At 45.1% G+C, this 24565-nt stretch overlaps 2 protein-coding genes and 1 long non-coding RNA gene across 6 annotated transcripts in view; 1 reads left to right on the top strand and 2 right to left on the bottom strand.

Moving 5' to 3' along the window:
- itgb7 (integrin, beta 7) overlaps nucleotides 1-14015 on the bottom strand; it is a 49655-nt gene extending 35640 nt beyond the window's left edge. For all 3 annotated transcript variants that reach the window (XR_004762016.1, XM_035388747.1, XM_035388746.1), the window contains exons 1-2: nucleotides 13699-14015; nucleotides 2364-2433 (exon numbers count right to left, since the gene is read on the bottom strand). Coding sequence is in view for 2 of the 3 variants with exons in the window: in XM_035388747.1 (XP_035244638.1) it covers nucleotides 2364-2427 (64 nt within the window). In the remaining variant the exon portion in view is untranslated. The remainder of the gene's footprint in view (nucleotides 1-2363; nucleotides 2434-13698) is intronic.
- Nucleotides 13242-21390, top strand: LOC118211500. Of its 2 annotated transcripts, none has more exons than XR_004762017.1 (2): nucleotides 13242-13529; nucleotides 20703-21390. It is a non-coding gene; the product is annotated as an uncharacterized LOC118211500 (long non-coding RNA). The 2 variants fall into 2 exon arrangements; XR_004762018.1 differs by lacking the exon at nucleotides 13242-13529 and adding an exon at nucleotides 14330-14372.
- A 2191-nt stretch (nucleotides 21391-23581) lies between these two features.
- The window catches only part of pfkmb (phosphofructokinase, muscle b), a 41271-nt gene continuing 40287 nt past the window's right edge, over nucleotides 23582-24565 (bottom strand). Inside the window, exons 21-22 of the mRNA XM_035386918.1 lie at nucleotides 24448-24553; nucleotides 23582-23808 (exon numbers count right to left, since the gene is read on the bottom strand). Of these exons, the coding sequence (XP_035242809.1) occupies nucleotides 23673-23808; nucleotides 24448-24553 (242 nt within the window). The 3' untranslated portion in view covers nucleotides 23582-23672. The remainder of the gene's footprint in view (nucleotides 23809-24447; nucleotides 24554-24565) is intronic.

Below are 24565 nucleotides of genomic sequence, written 5' to 3'. Positions count from 1 at the left end.
ACGAGCCTTGACTGACAAAAGAATCAGCAAGCCCGTAGATAGAATTATAACTCCCTAGGTCGCAACTTGTGTAGCCGTCTGTCCTGCTCCGTTGTCTGTTATTTCGTGGAGATGCACTTTTAGTGTTTGTAAGGTTTATAAGGCATTTTGAGAGGCTTATCTGCAGGTAGGAATCCTCTTCGCTGTTTCGCTAAACTAGAACCGGAAAACATGATAGTGGAGAATAGGAGCAGATGCATATGTCCCAGCAGGCTTTGCATATGAGAAAATAACAACAGTGTGAGAGAAATTAGGATGAAATGACGAAATTCTGTAGTTGAAACAATATGTTTTTAGCAGAATGGGCATGTAGGTGAAGGTTGACATGATCACGGAGTATAGTGCGAAGTAAATGGAATGACCATGAGCGAGCTTATATTCCTTATCGAACGGTATATATAACAGTCGCTATAAAGCACTAGCTTTGGAAGTGGAGGGTTAAATAGCGTGTGAAATGTATTTGCACTGCTGTGTTTTTTTCATGTTCAGTACTAGTAGTTATTATGAGTGAATCATGTTTTTAAATGTAATGTTTTAATGGGGAGTTGCAGAACAGACAGACGTAGTAATTGTTTGTATGTGGCTAGATAGAGAACAGGGCGAGGTAACATGAATGTAGAAACGTGCCGTTTGCTGATAAGAAGGTTTTGTACAGTAGCCAAGTGATGAAATGTAGTTAGTAGAAATGGCACAGCTGTGAACTGGTGTAACTTTTTAATAAAAGGAATACATTTGCCGTCATGAAATGCATACGGGTGGCCATGAGTGAGTTTTGGTAAAGCAAATATAAGCTTAAGAGAACGTTATTAGTGAGGGTAAAAGCAGGTTAAAGAAACGTGTCCTTAGCTGGGCATGAACCTAGGATCCCATGTTCCCAAGACTGTAACCTTACCCACTAGGCCACAAGCAGATTAGCTACTTAACCTCGAAATGTTTCAGAGTAAGAAGGTATGGGTATTTTGCCTGTGTATGCGAGTTTTTGATTGGGTGGTCAACTGGTGTAACTTTTTAAATAAAAGGAATACATTTGCCGTCATGAAATGCATATGGGTGGCCGCGAGCGAGTTTTGGTAAAGAAAATATAAAAGCGTAAGAAAACGTTAGTGTAAAAGAGGGAATTATCTGCCTGAGGGCGAGGCGGTATTCAATCCTTCAATCGGAGGTTTACCAGTCTGTGACTTGGTTAGTGCAGCACCATGACATAGCTATGCAATGCGTGAAATATCATTAGCAAACCTGGTTTTAAAGAACACAGGCCATTAAGCACAGAAGAGCTCCCGTTGAATCCATATGGCTTTGCAATATTGTAGCCGGTTAATAACTGAATGTGCAGACGGTACGTCATAATTCAGTGTATACGTTCGGTTAACGGCGGGTAGATATGGTGCAAAAGCAATAATTGAGAAGTAGTAGACAATTATTAAAAGCAGGTTAAAGAAACGCGTTCCTAGCTGGGCTTGAACCTCGGACCCTGTGTTCACAAGACTGTAACCTTACCCACTAGGCCACAGGCGAACTAGCTGTTTGTACTGAAAATGTTTCAGAGTAAAAAGGTATGGGTATTTTGCGTGAGTATGCGAGTTTTTCATTGGGTCGTGTAGGTGAAGATTTGGCGGGTGTCGGTAAAATGTCCAATGGGGAGACATGTTATTAGTGGGATAGGCGGCAGGAAAAATAAGAATGAGAAGAAGTAGAAGAAGAAGAAGAAGAAGAAAGAGAAGAAGAAGGAGAAAACGCAAAATCCCCTTAGTTTGGGGCTTTATTGTGTCGACATGTGAAGTTGTTTATGAATTCTGTCTGTTGAAATGGGGTCAGAATGTACAGAATGTAATGTTTTTAAGGGCTGAGTGTCTGTGGCTGTTGTGGTTATTTCTGTGGGGAACCCTGAAAAGTGCCAAACTCTCGGTGCTGTATAGGTATGGGGCATGAACCCGCCAAGGCGTAACTTGGCGGGATGGCATACCTGCCATCCCAATTTTCACACACGTCAAATCATATCCTTCAGTGAATACAAAAACTTTTCATGTCAATCAAAGAGACACACTAACACAAACAAACAAACGAAAGAATAAACCCCTGCGGTGACATGCCACTTTAAAACTTCTCTCTAAAGAATTCTGATCTGGACTCATTTGGAAAGTTGTGGTGGTTTAAAAAAGTTGTTAAAATTTTTTAAAAAGAATTTAGAAGTTGCTGTCCACCAGAACCATACTGAAAAAATGATGTGTGCTAGCTGGGGATGACCTCAATCGCAAAAGTGTAATTGTAGGCATCCAGAGGGCTTTTTGACTAAGTGCAAGACAGTGTTATGAGAGCGTGCTTACCTGCACTTTCTGCCCCTCCAACGCAGTACAGGGAAATAGCTGCCAGCACCCACAAGCCTTTCATCGTCGTCTGAGAAGGAAGCGAAGTGACAATGACAGAACACCACAGACTCTCACTTATTCTTTCGCTGCTCTGCATGCTGTCCTCCATCGCCTCCCTTTTCATAAGGGGCCACAAAAGAGTCTTCCATGGGCCACAAATAATTCAAAAGAGAAAAGGCTGTTTTCTGCCAAGTGAATATAAAATGTACTTCTTTTCAAATTGTAAGTGGCTTTCAGAGAAATGTCAGCATTAATTTAGTCTTTAGCTAGACTGATCGGCTAGAGAATTGGATCACTGCTGTAATGTAGACCAATGTTGGAATGCTACCAAAATGGCAATATGAAAAGAGTCTATTTCTGCACAACTTAATATTTAAACCGTATAAAAGACAAACCCGTTCTAAGAGTAGATGTAGGTTTCGATGTTGGGTTTTCGATGAGTAACTTTCTGTACCTGCTGCTAAAATGGTACTTTTCAGCTGGTTACAGAAACTCTACAGTGGATACGCAGTTCAGAATAAAGAAGCGCTTACTGCTGTTTGAGTCCTGAAACTGTTCAAGGCCTCAAGTTCTGTTTTAGCTCAGTTCTCTAAACGACAGCTGGCTATGGTTGACATTCGCATAGTCACCACTGTATTAGTCAGCCGTCTCACACGCGCAGGGAAAATTTATGCTATGAGAACAGAAAACCACACGACCACTATCGAATGAATGTGTAATTTACATCTGTGCAGGACTGCCATTCTGTGCAGGAAACCAGTTTATCTAGGTCAGTTTTTTTCCACCTGCAATCATCCCTCAGCAAGAGGGTGATAGAGTATTTTTGTATCAGTAATCACTCAGCTCCCCCCCCAGTGATATACAGTGGGCTCCAGAATTATTGGTACCCTTAAAAATGATATATAAATGACACAGATAATAATCTATATGTTATGTTCAAACATATGGGAAACTATATACTTTTATTTCAATACATTTACTCTCATGCTTCAATGTTTTAACCATAGGTACCATAATTATTGGCACCCCTAACAATTATTGTAAGTAAAATCAAACAAAATGAAATTACCAATACAATTTTACTTAATTTAGTTAATCTCGGTCTAAAGGAACTATATTGTGTCATTCCATCACTTCCAGTTTCACTAGAGAATAAAAATGAGGTAACAAGCATACAAAATCCCTTTGTCATCCATCAGCATGGGAAAAGCCAAATAACTGTCAATTAAGGAGACCGATGGTAATTTACCATCACAAGTTTGGTAATGGGTACAAAAGAAGACATAAACGGTTAAACATACCACTTAGCACTGTAAGGGCAATTATAAAAAGGTGTAAAACATATGGAATGGTTGCAAATTTGCCAGGAAGAGGAAGCAAGTTCATGTTGTCCCCACGGACGGTGAGGAAGATGGTGAGGGAGGCCATTAATAACCCAAGGATCACTGTTTAAGAATTGCAGAGATTGGTTAGTTTCTTGCGGTCAACAAGTCTAAAAAAAACATAAAATGGCACCTCCATACCAACTAACTCTTTGGAAGGGTGGCACGAAGACAGCCCTTACTGAGCACAATAAACACAACCAAGAATCTGGAGCCTGCCAAACCTCATTGGAATTATGACTGGAAGAGAGTGCTATTGTCAGATGAGACCAAAATTGAATGTTTTGGCCATACACACCATCGACATGTTTGGTCACAAAAGAGGAATGCATACAGGAGAATCACCTCATACCTACTATCAAATATGACGGTGGGTCATTGATATTTTGGAGATTTTGCTGGCAGTGTTCCCGGGGCACTATTTTAGATCAATGGCACAATGAATTCAACAAAGTACCAGGAAATTCTGGCAGAAAATTTGGTTGTGTCTGCTAAGAAGCTAGGACTTAGTCATAGGTAGATTGTCCAGCAGGACAATGACTCCAAGCATACATTAAAATCTAAACAGAAATGCTTAAGTGAAATCAACATCCATGTTTTCCAATGGCCATCTCAGTCTCCAGACTTAAATTCCATCAAAAACCTGTGGTCTGAACTGAAGAGGGGGGGTCATAAGCGCAAACCCAAAGATATCAATGATTCTGAAAAGTTCTACATGGAGCAATGGTCAAAAATCCCTCCAAATGTGTTCTCTAACCTTATCACAAATTATAGGAAAAGACTCATGGCTGTCATCTTTGCCAGGGGTGTAAAGTATTAAACCAGGGGTGCCAATAATTGTGGAAACTGTTCTTTGGGAAAATATTTTTTTGATTTAAAAAATGTACGACTTTGGTTGATTCCAATGAATTATTAATCAAGCACACTAGTTTACACATGCCGGAAAATAAAGCTTATGTCAATAACTGTATTATTTTTTAGTTTATCATGTTTTTTTTTAAGCATTTTTTGTGCATATTTATCAAGGGTGCCAATAATTCTGGAGCCCACTGTACATTAGTGGGCACTTATTAAGCACAATCACTGAGTAGTGATAGGATTCATTCATTCCTTTTGGAGAGCCAGATCTTTTGGCTCATTTCAAAAGATTTCTGACGCAGCCCCATAGAGCGCATGCAGGAACTGGAGAGGTGGGAGGCGCCTGGAGTAGCAGCAACCAATATGGCGTCCACTGCACCATAACTCTCAATTTCCCATAGGCTGAAACGGAGAAATTCCTGCCTTTTTTGATCAACATAAGGGGTTTACAGTCATATTTGCAACTCTGGAATACCAATAGTACATAAAACAATAAGAATCATTGTGTGATTTTACTTGACATAACTTGATAAAGTTATATGCAGGTTGTTTTACTCATAATCCAGTCAACACTAGACTCTGGTTGAACATATGACTCAACTGATTAGTGGAAGCTGTACAATTGATGAATAGCCTACATGGAGTACGATCATAGTTTGAACTTCCATGGTATCTGAAGTGCGTCAGCAATACCTTGATAACACAAAGAGATACATCAACAGGAGCACATGCAATGGATAATCGTGTAAGGCCATTCAGTAGTGCTAGCTTAGCATTCTGCTGCACTTCGTGGCTCATGGCATAACTGACATGATAAAATGAAATGCCATATGCTGTGGTCTTCTGTTGTAAAAATATCTCAGAAACAAACATGGGAAAACTACTTTTTCAGCTGGATAAATATTAGTTCTCACACCTCACGTTTCACTGTGCATTGAGGCAAAAAAGGGAATATTTCTAATCACTGTTTATCAGGGTTGAAGTGGCACCCATAATCGACTTACATTCTTTTTTCCCCGTAACAGGCTGAGCACTCTTTTGTAGCAAAACTACCCACAATCCATAGGACAACCAATTATATGTGCACATAAATGAGAAAATACATTTAGCAAAATGAACTACACATTAACTATTGGTCGGAAACTAAATTACTAGCTTTCACCACCGTCTAGCTAGCGGCAAGGCACACGCTGTGTACAAATGTTCCTAGCTTAATTTTTTCAATCAGTATTTAGCATTAAATAATAATAATAAAAAAAACATTATATTATAAAACAGGATTGTCAAATGCTAATTGTCATACAGTTGTATTAAATGTACCTTTAGCTACCGGTATTGTGAAGTGCTATAGTAGCCAGTCTACTCTGTAATTTACTCTAATCCACATAAGGATGTTACAAGTACATACCTGGGTCAAACACATATTTAAAGTATTTGAATAACTTTTAAATACTTATTTATAAATGATTTGAAATTCAGCATTTACAAATACTGGGTATTTAAATTACAAAATGTATTTGATAATACATTTAAAGAGCATTTGCATTTGCAATTACTTTCAAATATATCTTAAAAAACATTTGAAATACAAATTTTTCAAATACAAAGTGTTTGATTTAATGGAATTATTTGAATATAATTTCAGAACATAAGGCTGTTGAAAGAATTGAACAGCACTGGATATCCGAGAACCTATCAGCTCTGAAAGTTGAGCATTTTGTCAAATTAGAGGACAGTATTTTGATGAGAACATGTCAAGTGACTGCCGTACCGATTTCCAGTGTTAATTGGTAGTGAATATGCACGGCAGAATTCTATTTTATCAGTGTTTAACCTTACAAAATGTAAAAGATGGAACTGAACAGATGGCTGCTGAACACTCTGAAAGAGGAAACACAGTAAAAGGCCACTAACTTTAAAAAGATAGCATGGGTATAAATAAATGGCAAGCAGCTTATCAAAAGGTCAGATTTTGCCATACCCCCCATGCAAAGACATGTACGGGGATTTAGGATACTGTCTGTTAGAGGCAGCGCATGGGTTCTTTAAAATTGCCAGCACAGGGTACCCTTGCTCATAATCCAAATTCAACCCCTAGCCCCTAGTATTTCCCCTGGAGAGCCCTCAGTATTATAACTCGCTGACATCACACCGAGGGCCACTCACAAAGATTGTACAAAGAACTCTGGGATATCCCCTGCAGTATGAAGCCTACATTGTTGCTGGCTCAGCCATTTATGTTATCTATCACAGAAATATTTCAAAAAGTTTTAAAATTATAATTGTATTTTAAAAGGTTCTAAATACTATTTGAAATAGTATTTGGTTTCCCAGTAAAGTATTTATTTAAAGGTATGTATAAATACGGTTTGGGAAAGTCTTTGGTTTTACATGAAAATAATTAAATAAATCAAATACATTTAAACATGAAATACTTTGTATTTGAAAATACTTCAAATATGTATTTAACTACATTTTCAAATACAAATACAAATATGTATTTGTATTTGACCCAGCTCTGCTTCAGTATACACTCACCGGCCACTTTATTAGGTACACCTTGCTAGTACCGGGTTGGACCCCATTTTGCCTTCAGAACTGCCTTAATTCTTCATGGCATAGATTCAAAAAAGGTGTTGGAAACATTTCTCAAGAGATTCTGATCCATATTGACATGATAGCATCACACAGTTGCAGCAGATTTGTCGGCTGCACATCCATGATGTGAATCTCCCGTTCCACCACATCCCAAGGTGCTCTATTGGATTGAGCTCTGGTGACTGTGGAGGCCATTTGAGTACAGTGAACTCATTGTCATGTTCAAGAATCCAGTTTGAGATGATTTGAGCTTTGCGACATGGCACGTTATCCTGCTGGAAGTAGCCATTAGAAGATGGGTACACTGTGGTCATAAAGGGATGGACATGGTCAGCAACAATACTCAGGTAGGCTGTGGCGTTTAAACGATGCTCAATTGGTAATAAGGGGCCCAAAGTGTGCCAAGAAAATATCCCCCACACCATTACACCACCACCACCAGCCTGAACCGTTGATACAAGGCAGGATGGATCCATGCTTTCATGTTGTTTACGCCAAATTCTGACCCTACCATCTGAATGTCACAGCAGAAATCGAGACTCATCAGACCAGACATTTTTCCGATCTTCTATTGTCCAATTTTGGTGAGCCCGTGCCAATTGCAGCCTCAGTTTCCTGTTCTTAGCTAACAGGAGTGGCACCCGGTCTGGTCTTCTGCTGCTGTAGCCCATCTGCTTCAAGGTTTGACGTGTTGTGTCTTCAGAGATGCTCTTCTGCATATCTCGGTTGTAACGAGTGGTTATTTGAGTTATTGTTGCCTTTCTATCAGCTCGAACCAGTCTGGCCATTCTCCTCTGACCTCTGCCATCAACAAGGCATTTTCGCCCAGAGAACTGCCGCTCACTGGATATTTTCTCTTTTTCGGACCATTCTCTGTAAACCCTAGAGATGGTCGTGCGTGAAAATCCCAGTAGATCAGCAGTTTTTGAAATACTCAAACCTGGCACCAACAACCACGACACGTTCAAAGTCACTTAAATCACCTTTTCTTCCCCATTCTGATGTTTTGTTTGAACTTCAACAGATCATCTTGACAATGCCTAAATGTACTGAGTTGCTGCCACATGATTGACTGATTAGAAATTTCTAATAATTTTTTCACAATAAAGTGGCCGGTAGGTGTATATCCAGCTGTGTAAATAGATCCATTGCTGAAATCTCAGCAAATTCAACCATTGCTGAAATTTCAGCAAATTCACCCATTGCTGAAATTTTACGTAAGCTGTTTGATTGTTTAAATTCATTCAGGGATTCACTTTAACATTTACTCTATTTACAACCAGGATAAATCCCTCGAAATTAAATATTGTTTTTCAAAGGGGGTTCTTTTCCCGACTTGAACCCATTTTTCCTTCAAAATTCCAACATACTGATCAGTATTAATAATTTTGTCAGACCTTTTGGCAGTCTAAGGTGGCCCGATTAGACTGCACTGTAAAGCAGAGTGGAGCAGTTCTCAGGGGGAACAAAGCTCCACAAAGGTGTGACAAGATTATTACCAACACCAATCAGTATGATGGAATTAGTCTGGAAAAACAGGGATCCTTTAATTATTTAAAGTGTAGTTGCTGGGCGTAGACTAAATTGCAAGTTTATTTAACTTTTTTGTAGAAGTGTCCTCTGCGGTAAAGACCTTGTTTTAGTGATGATGGTAAGCTACGACCTTTACAGGAACTATGCCAAAATTGAGGAAGAGCTTTTCGGGAAAAGAACTTGTAATTGTTCATGTCTTCTTCCTTTTTCACTGTTTCTCTGCCAAAAAAAATTTTGGTTAGGTTTATATTTGTTTGCAAATATATTTTCAGCTTTAAAGGTCCCGCACTCATTTGTCTCAGGTTTTATTAATTGCTTGGGCGCTTCTGTTGTCCAATGTGACTCATTAAAGCTGGTAAACATGACATTTTGCCACAATCATCGATCAAAACAAACTGGTTTGATTTGGCTCCAGGTCTGACATAGTCAGGATTTCAATCACAGCAGCCAATCATCTTTGAGCTACTATTTGCTTAAACATTCCCATGTGACAGAGCGTGCAGGCTTGCAGACTTGTGGTGAGCGTGCTGCCAGTCACTGGTTTTTTTTTACTTCCTGTGCCCCTGTTTTTTTTCTTTCAGTTGTTCACTTGTACCAGCAGTTCTGTTCAAATGCTGTACTATATAAATTGTGGGGCTTGAGTGTGAGCACTTCAGTGACACTCCCAAACGTTTAATGCGACAGCTAGAGATACTGTTAATGTGATCTTTGCTTAAGAAAAGCGAAAAATATATAAAACATAATAAACATAATAAACAACATATAATAAAACATAACTACTGCATTGAATGAGGACAGAAGGTACATTGGTCTATAGGAATTTCAGCTGAAACATTACTGAAGACTTTTCACATCTACTGCACTATACACAGAAAAAGCTCCAGTGTAAATTCAACACTAACAGTGTTCATTTAACTCTATCAGATAACATTTAAGCCGGGCACCCACCGCACGCGTATCGGCCGCGAGCGCACTACGCGCGTATTACGCGCGTAACTGAAGCGTAGTTGAAGTACTGTTATTACAACGGCAGCGGGCGACGTCGTCTCCACCAGATGCGAACGCGTCGCGTACCGGCTGCGAAGCTCGCGCGACACAAGCGAACTGAAGCGTAGTTTTTCGCTTCTGTTCTATTTTTTCGGCTTGTCGCGCGTCACGTTGGCCTGTTTATACACAGAAATATGCTCTAAAATGCTAGGTATACATGCTCTGATTTATATTTCATTCTTATATTACTGGGGGTGTGTCCCTAGTTACCTCCCAGATATTTTTTAAGCAGCTAAAAAAAATACAAGCCTTTTCGTTTTGTAAAAATAAATAAATAACTGGAACCTGGGGGAAAGGCAAACTTAGTTTCGCTGTCTTATTTTGCGGAGGGGGTGGGGTAAATTTGAAAATACACCACAGAAAGACGTAGGCTATTGAGTGACGTAGAAGGGAATGCACCGAGCAGCGGTTTGTTAGCTCGAGTATTGGAAGATAGTTTTTAACCAACCATTGCTCAGCCTATTTGACTTCTCCGATGTCTTCGTTCGCCGTGCTTTCAAAAAGGGCTTGTTAATAAAAATCAGATAATCCACAGAGTTTAAAAAAAATCAGATTATTTAGTGGTCTTGCCGATGAAAATGCACCTATTTTATAAATGAAGTTGTAAGCAAGCCTTTATTGCACTTGTACTTCAAAGCTTCCGGTGTTCATGGCGTTGTGGTGTTCATATCCCTTCAAGATTAAAACTGTTACTGACTTTTTCATGATTAGCTGATTTTACTAAATCTGATCCTATAAATGTTTTTACGTGAATGGCAAGACAACACGGGAATTCCCAATGGTTGATTACGGATTATTTATTATTATTATGATCATTACATATTCTTCATGAAATTGGCACGCTTGTTAACCAAGCAAATAAATTAATACAGTTTGAGATTGATTGTTATGCAGGCTACGTTGCGATTTAAGTTTATGGTACTTCTTGAAAGCGTTTACTTTCTCACGTAGGCTATTTACGAGTTAACGAAATATTACCAAATTAACAAACTGAAAAAGGTCTCTCACCAAAGTATTCACTTAACCCATAATCAACAGTCGTGAACAAACGTGAAATGCACGATGTAAAAGCCCACTGCAGACTGCGAGAGCTACTAGGAATATATAGCTTTTACGCAAGCCTTTGCGCGACACAAACGGAACCAGTGGAGACACCCTACGCGTCGCGCCGTGCTGCTTCGCCCTGCTGTTTACGCGACGCATACGCGACGCGTGCGGTGGGTGCCCGGCTTTAGTCCCACGACAACCAAACCCACCCTCACCTAAGCTGGAAAAATGTTTCCTTTGGCACAAGTCAAAGATAAGCCTGTGATCCACATAAATCATTAGATTCTCATGGGCCAGAGAATAGTGAGCCAGTTTTTCACACACTGACTGACTGTTATTATTATAATATATACAGTTAAATGTAAACGTATTGCGACACTAATACAATTTTTGTTGCTCTGGTTCTGTAGTCCAGCACATTAGATTGGAAATAAAGCAATGAATACGAAGTGTTGGATGACTGTATGACAGCCTGTTAATATGTTTGTAAATGGTGCTGCGCGACATGAAGCCTGACTGATGATAAAAACTGAATTCTGGAATGTAACGAAAGTGGGGGTTCCACAGCACAGATTTGTACGTTTGTCTGAAGAATGGCTGTCAAGTTGCCTTTTATATGTAACATCCGTGAACATTTCAGCTGATTTCTTTTTCTTTTGGAAACTGTTCATCATCTTACAAAACGTAAATTACCCTACATGGTCAGTTACAAATTCATCTGAGAGAATTAATTTTACAGAACACACTATGATATACTTGATTATTATAATATCATTATTATATAGTAGGTATGTTAGTACATTATAGTAGGGGAGAGCGGGGAAATAACTAAGGGTTTTCAATTTGGCTCATATATTACTAGAGATAGATTAATATTTTTTTTATACAAACAACCTACATCCATTGGCTATGATTATGCATGACAATGAAATTTCTTGGACATACCATTCACTAGCAACCTGACCCGAGTTTGGGGTAAAAACTAACAGGACGCAGGGTACACCTAACAGTCTTAACAGCATTAAACGTTAACACAAAGTAAGGCAATTCAAGACAATTTCATGTTGTATGATGCAAGCAGTACTCAATTAATGTATTGGTTATATTTATATGTTTTTTGTGGCCTACCTATATCGGTGAAAATCTATCACAAAACTGGACATTATTTTCTGGTTCCCGCCTAATGTCTGTTTGATCCAAACAGCTGTACCAGTCGATGTGACATGTCACCACGTAGCCTAAAGTTATAGTTGAGTTAATATACGTAAGGTCTGAATTGAACAAATCCAATCAATTGGTAAATTAACAGTTTACTGACAACAGGCTAACAACCTTGCTCGGTTAAACTCTGCAGGGGAGGTGTTTGCACTTTTGCCTGGCTAGCAATCCCAGAAAGCCACCCTATATTTGTTTAAATATAGATTTTTTTTGGATGGGAAGACTGTTCATATTCACCTCCTCAAATTATACAAAGTAGGGAAGAGTCAGTATAAATGCATCGTAAATGTACACTGCTGCTACAGTAGCCATTTCAGGATGGTACACGCGCAATTCAGTCCTCTACCAAGTGCCAAAAGAAAGGACCAATTCGAAACATTTCTTTAAAAAACTTTTTTTAAGCGAGTTAAGTAAAAATCTCTTATGGAAGTAATTTTTGGATACAAGGCATTATTTTTTATTTACAATACAGTAAATCAAATCATACATCATTTTAAGTAGTCGTCTGTCCTAAGCAGTCGTCTGTCCCTGAAAGATCCGTATGGTTTTGTGTGTCAATTTTAGCGGAATCTGTTTCCAAATGACCAAAAAAAAAAACGTGATATCCCCATCTGTATAAATGTAACAGTTTCTACAACAAACATGCTTACAGAATGCCATCTAAAGAGAAAAGGATAGGGTTGGTACCCAGGGAGGTCATGGAGAGGACTGCAGTTTTGGTGATTAGGGACACTAGATGGAGTTGAAAACCATCTACATGTAGAATCCTTTTCGGGAGACCTTACGCATTTTAAATGGTGTTTAATATTTGTTAAATAAATTCATTGTACTCATCAGCGTGTTTGACATTTTAAGTTAACGTATGTAATGTTAAGTGTTCAGCTAGTTTCCTTGCTGCATTGACATAACATCATCTTCTGGATGCTCCAAGTGATTAATGGAAAAGAAACAGCCACCTGATCGCATGCATGTGTACACTATTAAGCATAGGCCTACATCAGATTGGTCAGTTGTTTTGTCAATGCTTACCGGGGTGTTAAGAAAAAACAAAAACAGCTTTCCTTGAGGATTTGAACGTTACCACCACTCACTTCATGGTAAATTATGAAGCTGATTGTGCCTCAAAGTTTGTGCACAATCGTTTTTCGTAAGTACAACCTCATGCTTCATAATCTGAGGGTGTGGCTGGTCACAGGTTACCACTGGAAATGTGTTTCATTGATTAACATTAGTATGTGCAGAAAAACCTCAATAAGCGCATTACATGGCGTTTTCACTTAGTCTACTGTTTGTCTAAAAATAACTGCTTTTCTAAAACAATGTAAGATTGCGAGACACAATATGCTAAACGCACAAGTCATTTCCTTTGAATAGATGAATGCGTTAGCAAACTTCGACCGTCTCTTTTTAAACATCTCATGGACAAGTCACAGAGAAACCGGTAATCGATGCGTTTCGTCCACAGATTTCATCAGGCTGAGTAAAGGTTTCTACAATGTTAGCTCTCCTTTTTTTCGGCTTGCTTTCTGCTTGAGCATCCTTTTACCTTTCCCCGTCAATTGATTTAATCTTTCCATTTGCCTTGATTCGGTTTTATATTGCATACTTACGTTTCACCGGCTTCTAAGGATTCCGGTGGTTACACACGAAACGAATGGGTCGATGATCCGTGTACTGCACACCGTGGCAAACAGTTTTCCGTTCGAGTCTCGCAAACTGCGCATTTCCTTTTTCCGATTTTCATTTGCCAAACAGTAAAACGGGGGCGTGGAAAAATGTTTAAATTGACGTTTAAAATTAAGTCAACTATACTCGGGGAAGCAGTGTTAATTCTGTCTTATAAGTAGAAGCCTAATACATGTAAATGTCATGTTTAAACAACAAAAATCTATTGTTTTCTGCATGAAGACCTTGTTTCATATTAATTTCAGACAGGCTGAAATGTGAAGCAGAACAAAGCAGTAGCCTTTTATTCAGCGAGAGACAGGAAACATTCTGAAAGTCTTCACATCGCGCCTCCCACCTCTCCACACACAGCATAGGACTATTTCACCTCAGTTTAATGAAAACAAATAGTGAACAAAGTGACGATACATAGAAAAAAACTGGATGAAAGGTTGTAAATCAGACAACTCTAACGTGTCTCCAAAATAGCGCCGAAATACTACGGCTGCCGCAAGAAATTAACGTTCATATTTATTTTACATAATTACACATTTTATTTAGGCCAAAGTTAAATTACGTTAATGACGGATTGCATTTGTGACAAAGGACTACAGAGGGGGTATGTTAAAGAGGGCATCTTATTATAAGAGAAATGTAAAAGTTCATGAATTACTTCATCTACCAATCAAGTGTAATTAATACAGGGCTGTCTTACACTCGGCGCTCAGCGGCGGTTGGGCAAATATGAGTCTTTGCTTGTTTCAGACCGACGCAATTGTAATTTCCGCCGTGCAGCACCCAAGCTGCTTAAATGTCAAATGAACTTAATTAGGCTAGTCACATGTGGTCCAGCGCATGGTTGATTATTTTGATGCAGATGAAAGCGTTTGCTCTAACACTAACAAAAGTCTGGTTTTAAGTCATGTCACTGTTGTTTTATTGTTATTTTAAGGGCGCAATATTGTCAGAGTAATGTGCCTACACAAACGAGTGCGCAACACGCATACACCCTCCTGTCTGTTGCACACACAAGCATGCACAACCATGCATTAAAATATCAAGTGTCACGTCGCGGGTAGGGGGAACCCAAACGCAGAGGGAAAAGAAAACACAAATCCAAAATGGGAGGGGAACAAAGACTTTACTAAAGACAGGCAAACAAGCAGGGAACAGACAAGGCCACAGGCAAACAAGCAGGGAACAGACAAGGCCACAAAGGGAAAAAACACGAACTCAAAAAATCTCTAAATAACAGAAAACAAGAGGAACTCAAACACGGGCAGGGCAGAACACGGTCAGGGCAGAACGCAGGTAGGCAGAACACAAGGGCAAATTAACAAGTCAGGAACAAAACTAGTCAGGAACAAAACTAGTCAGGAACAAAACTCAAGCAGGCAGGTACATGGAAGTCAGGGAACACACACAAGTAGGCAGGTACATGGAAGTCAGGGAACAAATACAAGCAGGCAGGTACATAGAAGTCAGGGAACAAACACAAGCAGGCAGGTACATCAAAGTCAGGGAACAAACACAAGCAGGCAGGTACATCAAAGTCAGGGAACAAACACAACTCGGGAACAAACACAAACAGGTAAAAAAAACGCGGGCAGGTATAAATGGTCTGAACATTAAAAGGCAACAAACACAAGGAAGAACAAACGCAAGGAACCAGCACCCGAGTCAAGGGAACAGAGAACTTAAATAGACAAGGGGTAACAAGACACAGGTGAACTCAAAAACAATCAAACCAGAAGGAGGGGATAACAAGACACAGGTGGGAACAAAGATGGGATAACGAGACAACCAATAATACAATTAACAGGGGGGGAACAGGACACAAAACAGAAGTGCCGCCATCTGGCGGCCCAACAGGGAAAACGCAGACAGGAACACCGGAACATGACAGTACCCCCCCCCCAAGGGACGGCTCCTGACGTCCCAGGAGGCCGACCCGGGGAGGGAGTCAACAGAGGGTGGGGGCTGGAGACAGGACTTAGGACTGGACAAGACAAGAACAGGGACAGAACACGGGAACAAGACTCTGGACCGGACTCTGACGGGGGAACAGGACTCAGACAGGAACAGGGACTGGACACAGAACTGGGGTAGGAACAGGACTGGACTGGACAGGACAAGACTCAGGGCTGGACTGGACAGGACAGGAACAAAACAAGAACAAGACTCGGGGCTGGAGGGGAACTCGGGGCTGGACTGGACTCAGGGCAGAAACAGGACGGGACTCGGGACTGGAACGGGACGCAGGACTCGGGACTGGACTCGGACGGGGGAACAGGACTCGGGACTGGACTCGGACGGGGGAACAGGACTCGGGACTGGGCAGGACCCGGGCAACACGGGGAGACTCAGGGCTGGGCAGGACTCGGGCGACACGGGGAGACTCAGGGCTGGGCAGGACTCGGGCGACACGGGGAGACTCAGGGCTGGGCGCGACACGGGGGAAACTCAGGGCCCGCACATCGGGCGACACGGGGGAAACTCAGGGCCCGCACATCGGGCGACACGGGGGAAACTCAGGGCCCGCACATCGGGCGACACGGGGGAAACTCAGGGCCCGCACTCCGGGCGACACGGGGAAATTCAGGGCCCGCGCATCGGGCGACTCGGGGGAAACTCAGGGCCCGCGCATCGGGCGACTCGGGGGAAACTCAGGGCCCGCGCATCGGGCGACTCGGGGGAAACTCAGGGCCCGCGCATCGGGCGACTCGGGGGAAACTCAGGGCCCGCGCATCGGGCGACTCGGGGGAAACTCAGGGCCCGCGCATCGGGCGACTCGGGGGAAACTCAGGGCCCGCGCATCGGGCGACTCGGGGGAAACTCAGGGCCCGCGCATCGGGCGACTCGGGGGAAACTCAGGGCCCGCGCATCGGGCGACTCGGGGGAAACTCAGGGCCCGCGCATCGGGCGACTCGGGGGAAACTCAGGGCCCGCGCATCGGGCGACTCGGGGGAAACTCAGGGCCCGCGCATCGGGCGACTCGGGGGAAACTCAGGGCCCGCGCATCGGGCGACTCGGGGGAAACTCAGGGCCCGCGCATCGGGCGACTCGGGGGAAACTCAGGGCCCGCGCATCGGGCGACTCGGGGGAAACTCAGGGCCCGCACATCGGGCGACTCGGGGGAAACTCAGGAAACCAGGGGGGACTTGGACAGGGGCAAGGCAGACATACAGGACTGGACTGGGGCGAGGTGGACACAGGACAGCAACGAGACGGGGCACGACAACACTGGACTGGGTTGGACAAGACTGAGGGGAAAACAGACTGCCAGATACTGGCACAATCGGGAGACCTACAAGGACAGACACAGGGACAAGCAGGCGGGGAGGCACACGGCGACACCGACGGACACACAAAGGGACAGGCAGACAGGGAAGGCGAGGGGGGAGCCCAACAACTGACATAGGGACTGACACACAGGCAAACAAGACAAAACACACGCGGACTGGCACACTGACAGACAGGCAGACAGGCGGGCAAACACGTTAGCCGATGGGCTGACGGCTTGGGGGGCAGACAAACAGGCCAACAAACTGGCTGACACACATACGGGTAGACCAACAGACAAACAGGCGGGCAGACAATTAGACAGGGGGGCCGGGGAACACACGGACACACGGTTGGGAGGACGAACACCAAAGGGAGAATGGACACCAGGGGGAGCGACGAGACCGGGGGAGGGACGACCACTGGGGGGAGGACGGACTCCGGGGAAGAGACGATCACTGGGGGAAGGACCGACACCGGGGGAGAGACGACCACTGGGGGGAGGACAGACTCCGGGGAAGAAGCGACCACTGGGGGAAGCGACGACACCGGGGGAGAGACGATCACTGGGGGAAGGGCGAACACTAGGGGGAGCGAGAACACTAGGGGAAGCACGAATGCCAGGGGAAGCACGAACGCCAGGGGGCAAGGTGTGGACACTAGGGGGAGCGAGAACACTAGGAAAAGAACGGACGCTGGGGGGCGTGAGAACACTAGGGGAAGCACAAACGCCAGGGGGAGCACGAACGCCAGGGGAAGCACGAACGCCAGGGGAAGCACGAACGCCAGGGGGCAAGGTGTGGACACTAGGGGGAGCGAGAACATTAGGGAAAGAACGGACACTGGGGGGCGCGAGAACACTAGGGGGAGCACGAACGCTAGGGGGAGAACGAACGCCAGGGGGAGCACGAACGCTAGGGGGCAAGGCAGGCGGCTTAGCCTGCGGGGCGGCCAGAGCAGTCTGCGGCGGCCCCTGCGGGACAACACATGGGACCGTTGTCCTCTCCGGGGCTCTGGACGGCTCTGGAGGCCTCTCCGGAGCTCTGGACGGCTCCGGAGGCCCCCCCGGGACTCGAGGCGGCTGCGGAGGCTCCCCTGGGGCTTGAGGCGGCTCCGGAGGCCCCCCCGGGGCTCGAGGCACAAGTACAGCCCGAAACTTGGGTGTAGCAGGCGGCCTCCGCGGAAGGGTCAGAGCAGGCGAGGCTGGAGGCGGCTCTGGGGGCCTCTCCGGGGCTGGAGGCGGCTCTGGGGGCCTCTCCGGGGCTGGAGGCGGCTCTGGGGGCCTCTCCGGGGCTCGAGGCGGCTCTGGGGGCCTCTCCGGGGCTCGAGGCGGATCTGGGAGCCTCTCCGGGGCTCGAGGCGGCTCTGGGGGCCTCTCCGGGGCTCGAGGCGGCTCTGGGGGCCTCTCCGGGGCTCGAGGCGGCTCTGGGGGCCTCTCCGGGGCTCGAGGCGGATCTGGGGGCCCCTCCGGGACATGAGGCAGAGCAGGCCGTGATGGCCGCTCCAGGACTTGGGGCAGAGCAGGCCGTGATGGCCGCTCCGGGACTTGAGGCAGAGCAGGCCGTGAAGGCCGCTCGGGGACTTGAGGCAGAGCAGGCCGTGAAGGCCGCTCCGGGACTTGAGGCAGAGCAGGCCGTGAAGGCCGCTCCGGGACTTGAGGCAGAGCAGGCCGTGAAGGCCGCTCCGGGACTCGAGGCAGAGCAGGCCGTGAAGGTCCCTCCGGCACTCGGGGCAGAGCAGGCCGTGAAGGTCCCTCCGGCACTCGGGGCAGAGCAGGCCGTGAAGGTCCCTCCGGCACTCGGGGCAGAGCAGGCCGTGAAGGTCCCTCCGGCACTTGGGGCAGAGCAGGCCGTGAAGGTCCCTCCGGCACTCGGGGCAGAGCAGGCCGTGAAGGTCCCTCCGGCACTCGGGGCAGAGCAGGCCGTGAAGGTCCCTCCGGCACTCGGGGCAGAGCAGGCCGTGAAGGTCCCTCCGGCACTCGGGGCAGAGCAGGCCGTGAAGGTCCCTCCGGCACTCGGGGCAGAGCAGGCCGTGAAGGCCCCTCCGGGACTTGGGGTGGAGCAGGCGACAGGAACACAGACCACAGCTGTAGGGAACCCGGCTGGGCAGCCGGGCGGGACCCCCGCGGGCCGGACCCCGGAAAAATGGCAAGCCGAGACCCCTCAAAAGGGTCAGGATCCGCCTGCTGATCAGCTGGAGGTCCGGCCGACCGGGAGGCAGCCCGACCACGGCGCCTCCGCGACCGCCCGCCCCGGGCACTGGGAGGCTCAAGCTCCCACCACCCCAATGGCATGTTAAACAAATAAAAAAAAAAAAAAAACTCTGCTGGGTCCCACACTGGCTGGTTCCTTCTGTCACGTCGCGGGTAGGGGGAACCCAAACGCAGAGGGAAAAGAAAACACAAATCCAAAATGGGAGGGGAACAAAGACTTTACTAAAGACAGGCAAACAAGCAGGGAACAGACAAGGCCACAGGCAAACAAGCAGGGAACAGACAAGGCCACAGGCAAACAAGCAGGGAACAGACAAGGCCACAAAGGGAAAAAACACGAACTCAAAAAATCTCTAAATAACAGAAAACAAGAGGAACTCAAACACGGGCAGGGCAGAACACGGTCAGGGCAGAATGCAGGTAGGCAGAACACAAGGGCAAATTAACAAGTCAGGAACAAAACAAGTCAGGAACAAAACAAGTCAGGAACAAAACAAGTCAGGAACAAAACAAGTCAGGAACAAAACTAGTCAGGAACAAAACTCAAGCAGGCAGGTACATGGAAGTCAGGGAACACACACAAGTAGGCAGGTACATGGAAGTCAGGGAACAAATACAAGCAGGCAGGTACATAGAAGTCAGGGAACAAACACAAGCAGGCAGGTACATCAAAGTCAGGGAACAAACACAAGCAGGCAGGTACATCAAAGTCAGGGAACAAACACAAGCAGGCAGGTACATCAAAGTCAGGGAACAAACACAACTCGGGAACAAACACAAACAGGTAAAAAAACGCGGGCAGGTATAAATGGTCTGAACATTAAAAGGCAACAAACACAAGGAAGAACAAACACAAGGAACCAGCACCCGAGTCAAGGGAACAGAGAACTTAAATAGACAAGGGGTAACAAGACACAGGTGAACTCAAAAACAATCAAACCAGAAGGAGGGGATAACAAGACACAGGTGGGAACAAAGATGGGATAACGAGACAACCAATAATACAATTAACAGGGGGGGAACAGGACACAAAACAGAAGTGCCGCCATCTGGCGGCCCAACAGGGAAAACGCAGACAGGAACACCGGAACATGACAATCAAGATTACAACGTGAAATATTATTATTGTGTATTTAAAAAATACACTATAATAAACAATACAACATAATTGCTGGTCATAATATTGAACTGAATTAGATAATCAAAGTAATGGTGAATAAAATTGGCTAATTATTTGATTACTCGTGGCAATACACAAGTATTTGAACAGATTTCTGAGGTTGAGGGTGTCAAGACCCAGTGAAATCTCTATAAAGTTCACACAGATGAATTATTTGAACTTTTGTTAAACAACTTTTGTGATAGAAGAACAGGAACGCTGAAAAAACATCACTTGTTGAGCTTTTCATTTGTTAAATATTGTTGCATTCACTCATGTGATCTTTATTTGTTCAGCCACATGGAGTACCTGATTGGACAAAGGATTGGGACAGAACAGAGATGAGGGTCCATCGGCCAATGACCGCGTACCTGTCCCTCAGCGAAGCGGAATGCTGCACAAATATCTGTCCTCTCCAGGCAGATGAGCTGGAGAGGAATGCCTGCTGTCCCAGTGCACTCCCCGTTGCTGTCAAAGTCACAGCTGTGCCACTTTTTATTGATAAGATATTTTATTACACCCGCTAAATTCAATTGGAGGCATATCCCAACCTGCCATATAATTTCAGCCGTACATGCAGTTACCTCCAGCCTAGTCTGGCTTGCCAATGAATGCACTCAGTTCTCCGTAACACCTGCCAGCCATGAATGGGTCATATGCAGGAGTCTGTGGTGAACCTTGGATTCCCTGGGGGTCTCGGTGACATCAGCTGGTGACATCGATAGCATGCATGTGCAACTGCGCGCTCCAGCAGAGAACGCTCTTACATATGTTTCCTGTGAAGGAGCCCACTCCCTCAACATCCAGGTGATCTGCGATGCTACGTGTAAGGTTACACATGTACTCATTTAATAAATTTGTTCATGCATACTATTCTCATACTAAAATAATTGCAGCTGCCATGTTTATTTATGCTTGCAGTCAAGAGCATTTGAGCAACATTCCTGCAGGCTGCAAGCAAATAAAAAAACTTGCTTCCCTGTCTTAAATTGCCAAATTTGTCTTTGGGATAGCCTTGATATTTTGTTATCTGTTGTAAGCAATCTAGCCTTTGGGTATGATGCTATGTGTGCACCTATAAACCACACACAAATTTGGCTAAATGTCTTGCACAATTGGGGAAATTCAAGCTCTCCGGCATCTCCGATTTCTAATGTTTTGATGGCGTAAGATTCTGCGGCATGGTCTTTCTCTGTCTGTGGGCATGAGCATTAGTTGCTGCAGTAGTATGTTCAGTAAATATCGTGCTTCAAGAATGGGCACCTGTGTGTAAAAGGCCCTGTCACTGTCTTTGGTAGTGCCTGCGACCCTGCCTCATTTCACACAGCTGCCGTTTGCATATGCAAATTCGTGGGCTGCTTACAGGTGGTTCCCCCTCCCCCGCTTTCTCCTGACAGTTGAGCGCAAGTAGGTTAGAGCAGAATTTTAACAAGCTGTTAATTTTTCTTAATTAGGTGCTTTTCATGTTTTAGAGCTGAGGTCCCCAGTCTTATCCAGAAAGGGCCAGTGTGGGTGCACACACCTGATCCTGATTCTACTGATCAAGGTGCTTAGCAATGACTCTAGTGATTGATTAGTAGAATCAGGTGTGTGCACCCACACTGGCCCTTTCTGGAACCCCAGCTCTAAAACATGAAAAGCACCTAATTAAGAAAAATTAACAGCTTGTTAAAATTCTGGGATTACCTGCTGAGGTTGGAATGAAAACCAGCATACGCAGGGGTCCCCCAGGACCGAGTTTGAGAACCACTGGGTTAGAGGGCACAGCAAGGGAAAACCAAGCAGTTTGAGTGTTTCAAATTGAATTTTAATATGTGTGATAAGTGACCATTATGAATAGGTTTTGTGCATCAAATCTTTCCAAAATGAAACCTTTCAAAAAAATTAAATACAGGGCTTAGCCAAAAAGGGAGAATGGGTAAATAAAGAGTATGTTGTGTATGAGGCTCCGGGCAGTACCATTCGGGCTCATCTTTGGGAAAACACATCAAATTTTACCGCTTTGTTCAAGCCTTTGCCCTGGTGTTGTAGACGTCCAGGGGTACTACTGGAAAAATAAATCTGGTTTGAGCCAGTGTCTGAAGTACACGTAATCACCACAGAATAAAGACAATACAAAAAAAAATCTTTGGATTATTTTTTGTTTTGTGTGTCCTGTATGCTTACTGAGTGAGACTCCCATAAGGTCAGGGAATTTAGTCATTTTTGTACGATGGAGCTTTCAACCATGCCTGTACTGTATATAGTTTTGGAGATAATGGAGTTCTTGGAAAACGGGTGGCAATTCCATGGGTTTTTGAACACACAAAGGATGCTCAGTCTTTAAGACACTGTTTTTAATACGCGAGCGCAAAGAATAGAGGCCATAGCCTCATCAAGGGGCCCACAGTGAAAACATTGAGCCTACATTTTTTGTACTCTGCCCCAAATGTTGTGAGGGAGTGTGTGTGTGTGTGTGTGTGTGAGAGAGAGAGACGCAGGGAGAGTGTGTGTGCATAGGTGTGTGTGTGTGAGAGGCAGGGAGAGTGTGTGTGCATATCTATTTGTGTGTGTGTGAGGCAAGGGGAGTGTGTGTGCATATCTGTGTGTGTGTGTGTGAAGCAGGGGGACTGTGTGTGTGTGTGTGTGAGAGCGGCAGGGGAAGTGTGTGTGCATATCAGTGTATATGTGTGTGAGAGGCAGGGGGAGTGAGTGCGCATATCTGTGTGTGTGTGCGTATGTGTGTGCGTGCATGTGTGTGTGTGAGTGCGCACGTGTGTGCGTGTGCGTGTGCGTGTGCGTGTGCGTGTGTGAGGCAGGGGGAGTGTGTGTGTGTGTGTGAGAGGCAGGGGAAGTGTGTGTGCATATCTATTTGTGTGTGTGTGAGGCAAGGGGAGTGTGTGTGTGTGAGAGAGGCAGGGGAAGTGTGTGTGCATATCAGTGTATGTGTGTGTGTGTGTGAGAGGCAGGGGGAGTGTGTGTGTATATCTGTGTGTGTGTGTGTGTGTGTGTGAAGCAGGGGGAGTGTGTGTGTGTGTGTGAGAGGCAGGGGGAGTGAGTGTGCATATCTGTGTGTGTGTGCGTATGTGTGTGCGTGCATGTGTGTGTGTGTGTGTGTGAGAGGCAGGGGAAGTGTGTGTGCATATCATTGTGTGTGTGTGTGCGTGTGCGTGCACGCATGTGTGTGCGTGCGTGTGTGTGTGTGCGTGCGTGCGTGTGCGTGCGTGCGTGCGCCTGCTTGCACGTGCGTGCCAGTGAGTCTCCTCCCCTCCCTCTCCCCAATGCCCTTAAACTAAGCCTCTCTTCTTGATGATGTGCTCCATGGCGGCCTTCTCTGACGTGTCCAGGGGGATCTGGTATTTGGCCAGGATCTTAAGGATGGGCCGGAGTCTCAGCCACCACTGAATCTTGGGGATGCGGTGCCTTTGGAGGGAGAGAGGACAGCAGAGACCAACGCTATGACTGAGTTCACACACACACACACACACACACACACACACACACACACACTGCTACTCTGTCCGACCTTCTCCGTCCATCAGATCCCTGGCTCCATTGTCCTTACAGTATGCAGCATGGGTCCCAGACATACCCCTGCCACCACCACAAGCACCTTTCAAATATTAATGGAGTAGCACCAGACCCAATGCAGCTGAGCTGTTGTGGTAAAGAGGGATAGACTGGTGCTCAACAGCCAGGGTGATCATGTACAAAAGTAACTGTATACTAGGTAACTTCAGAATTTATTTTTTTTTCAGTCTTGTCCAGTTCTGCTTTGTTCTTTAAATGTGAAAAATAGCTCTAAGGCTCCAATGTCTATAGTGCTTGTCATTCTTCAGCTTAGTTTTTTTCAACATTACTCAGGAAAGGGAACTTTTCAGGGTCCCACTCCCCCAAATCCAAGGACCCATAGAAACTGTATGTTAGGCTGAATCAAAGCCATGCTGATTCTACATAACACGATGTGCTAATTATCGCAGATGGCTGTAAGGGATGGTAGAACGTGAAGACAAACATGCAAGACAAGTGGAGAAAGGAATCAGGAAGGCAGGAGGGTCTCACTCAAAGTCGGTCTGTTCCTTGAGCTCTTCGAGGGGCTGGAACATCAGCGCCCGCTTCTTCATTCCCAGAACACACGCAGAATCTGGCGTGTTGGCAAAAATGCGACCTGCAAGAGTGA

Source organism: Anguilla anguilla, chromosome 13, assembly GCF_013347855.1.
Source record: "Anguilla anguilla isolate fAngAng1 chromosome 13, fAngAng1.pri, whole genome shotgun sequence".
Lineage (NCBI taxonomy): Eukaryota > Metazoa > Chordata > Actinopteri > Anguilliformes > Anguillidae > Anguilla > Anguilla anguilla.
The sequence above is the reverse complement of the archived record's forward strand: the minus strand, read 5'-3'. Positions and strand labels throughout refer to the sequence as shown.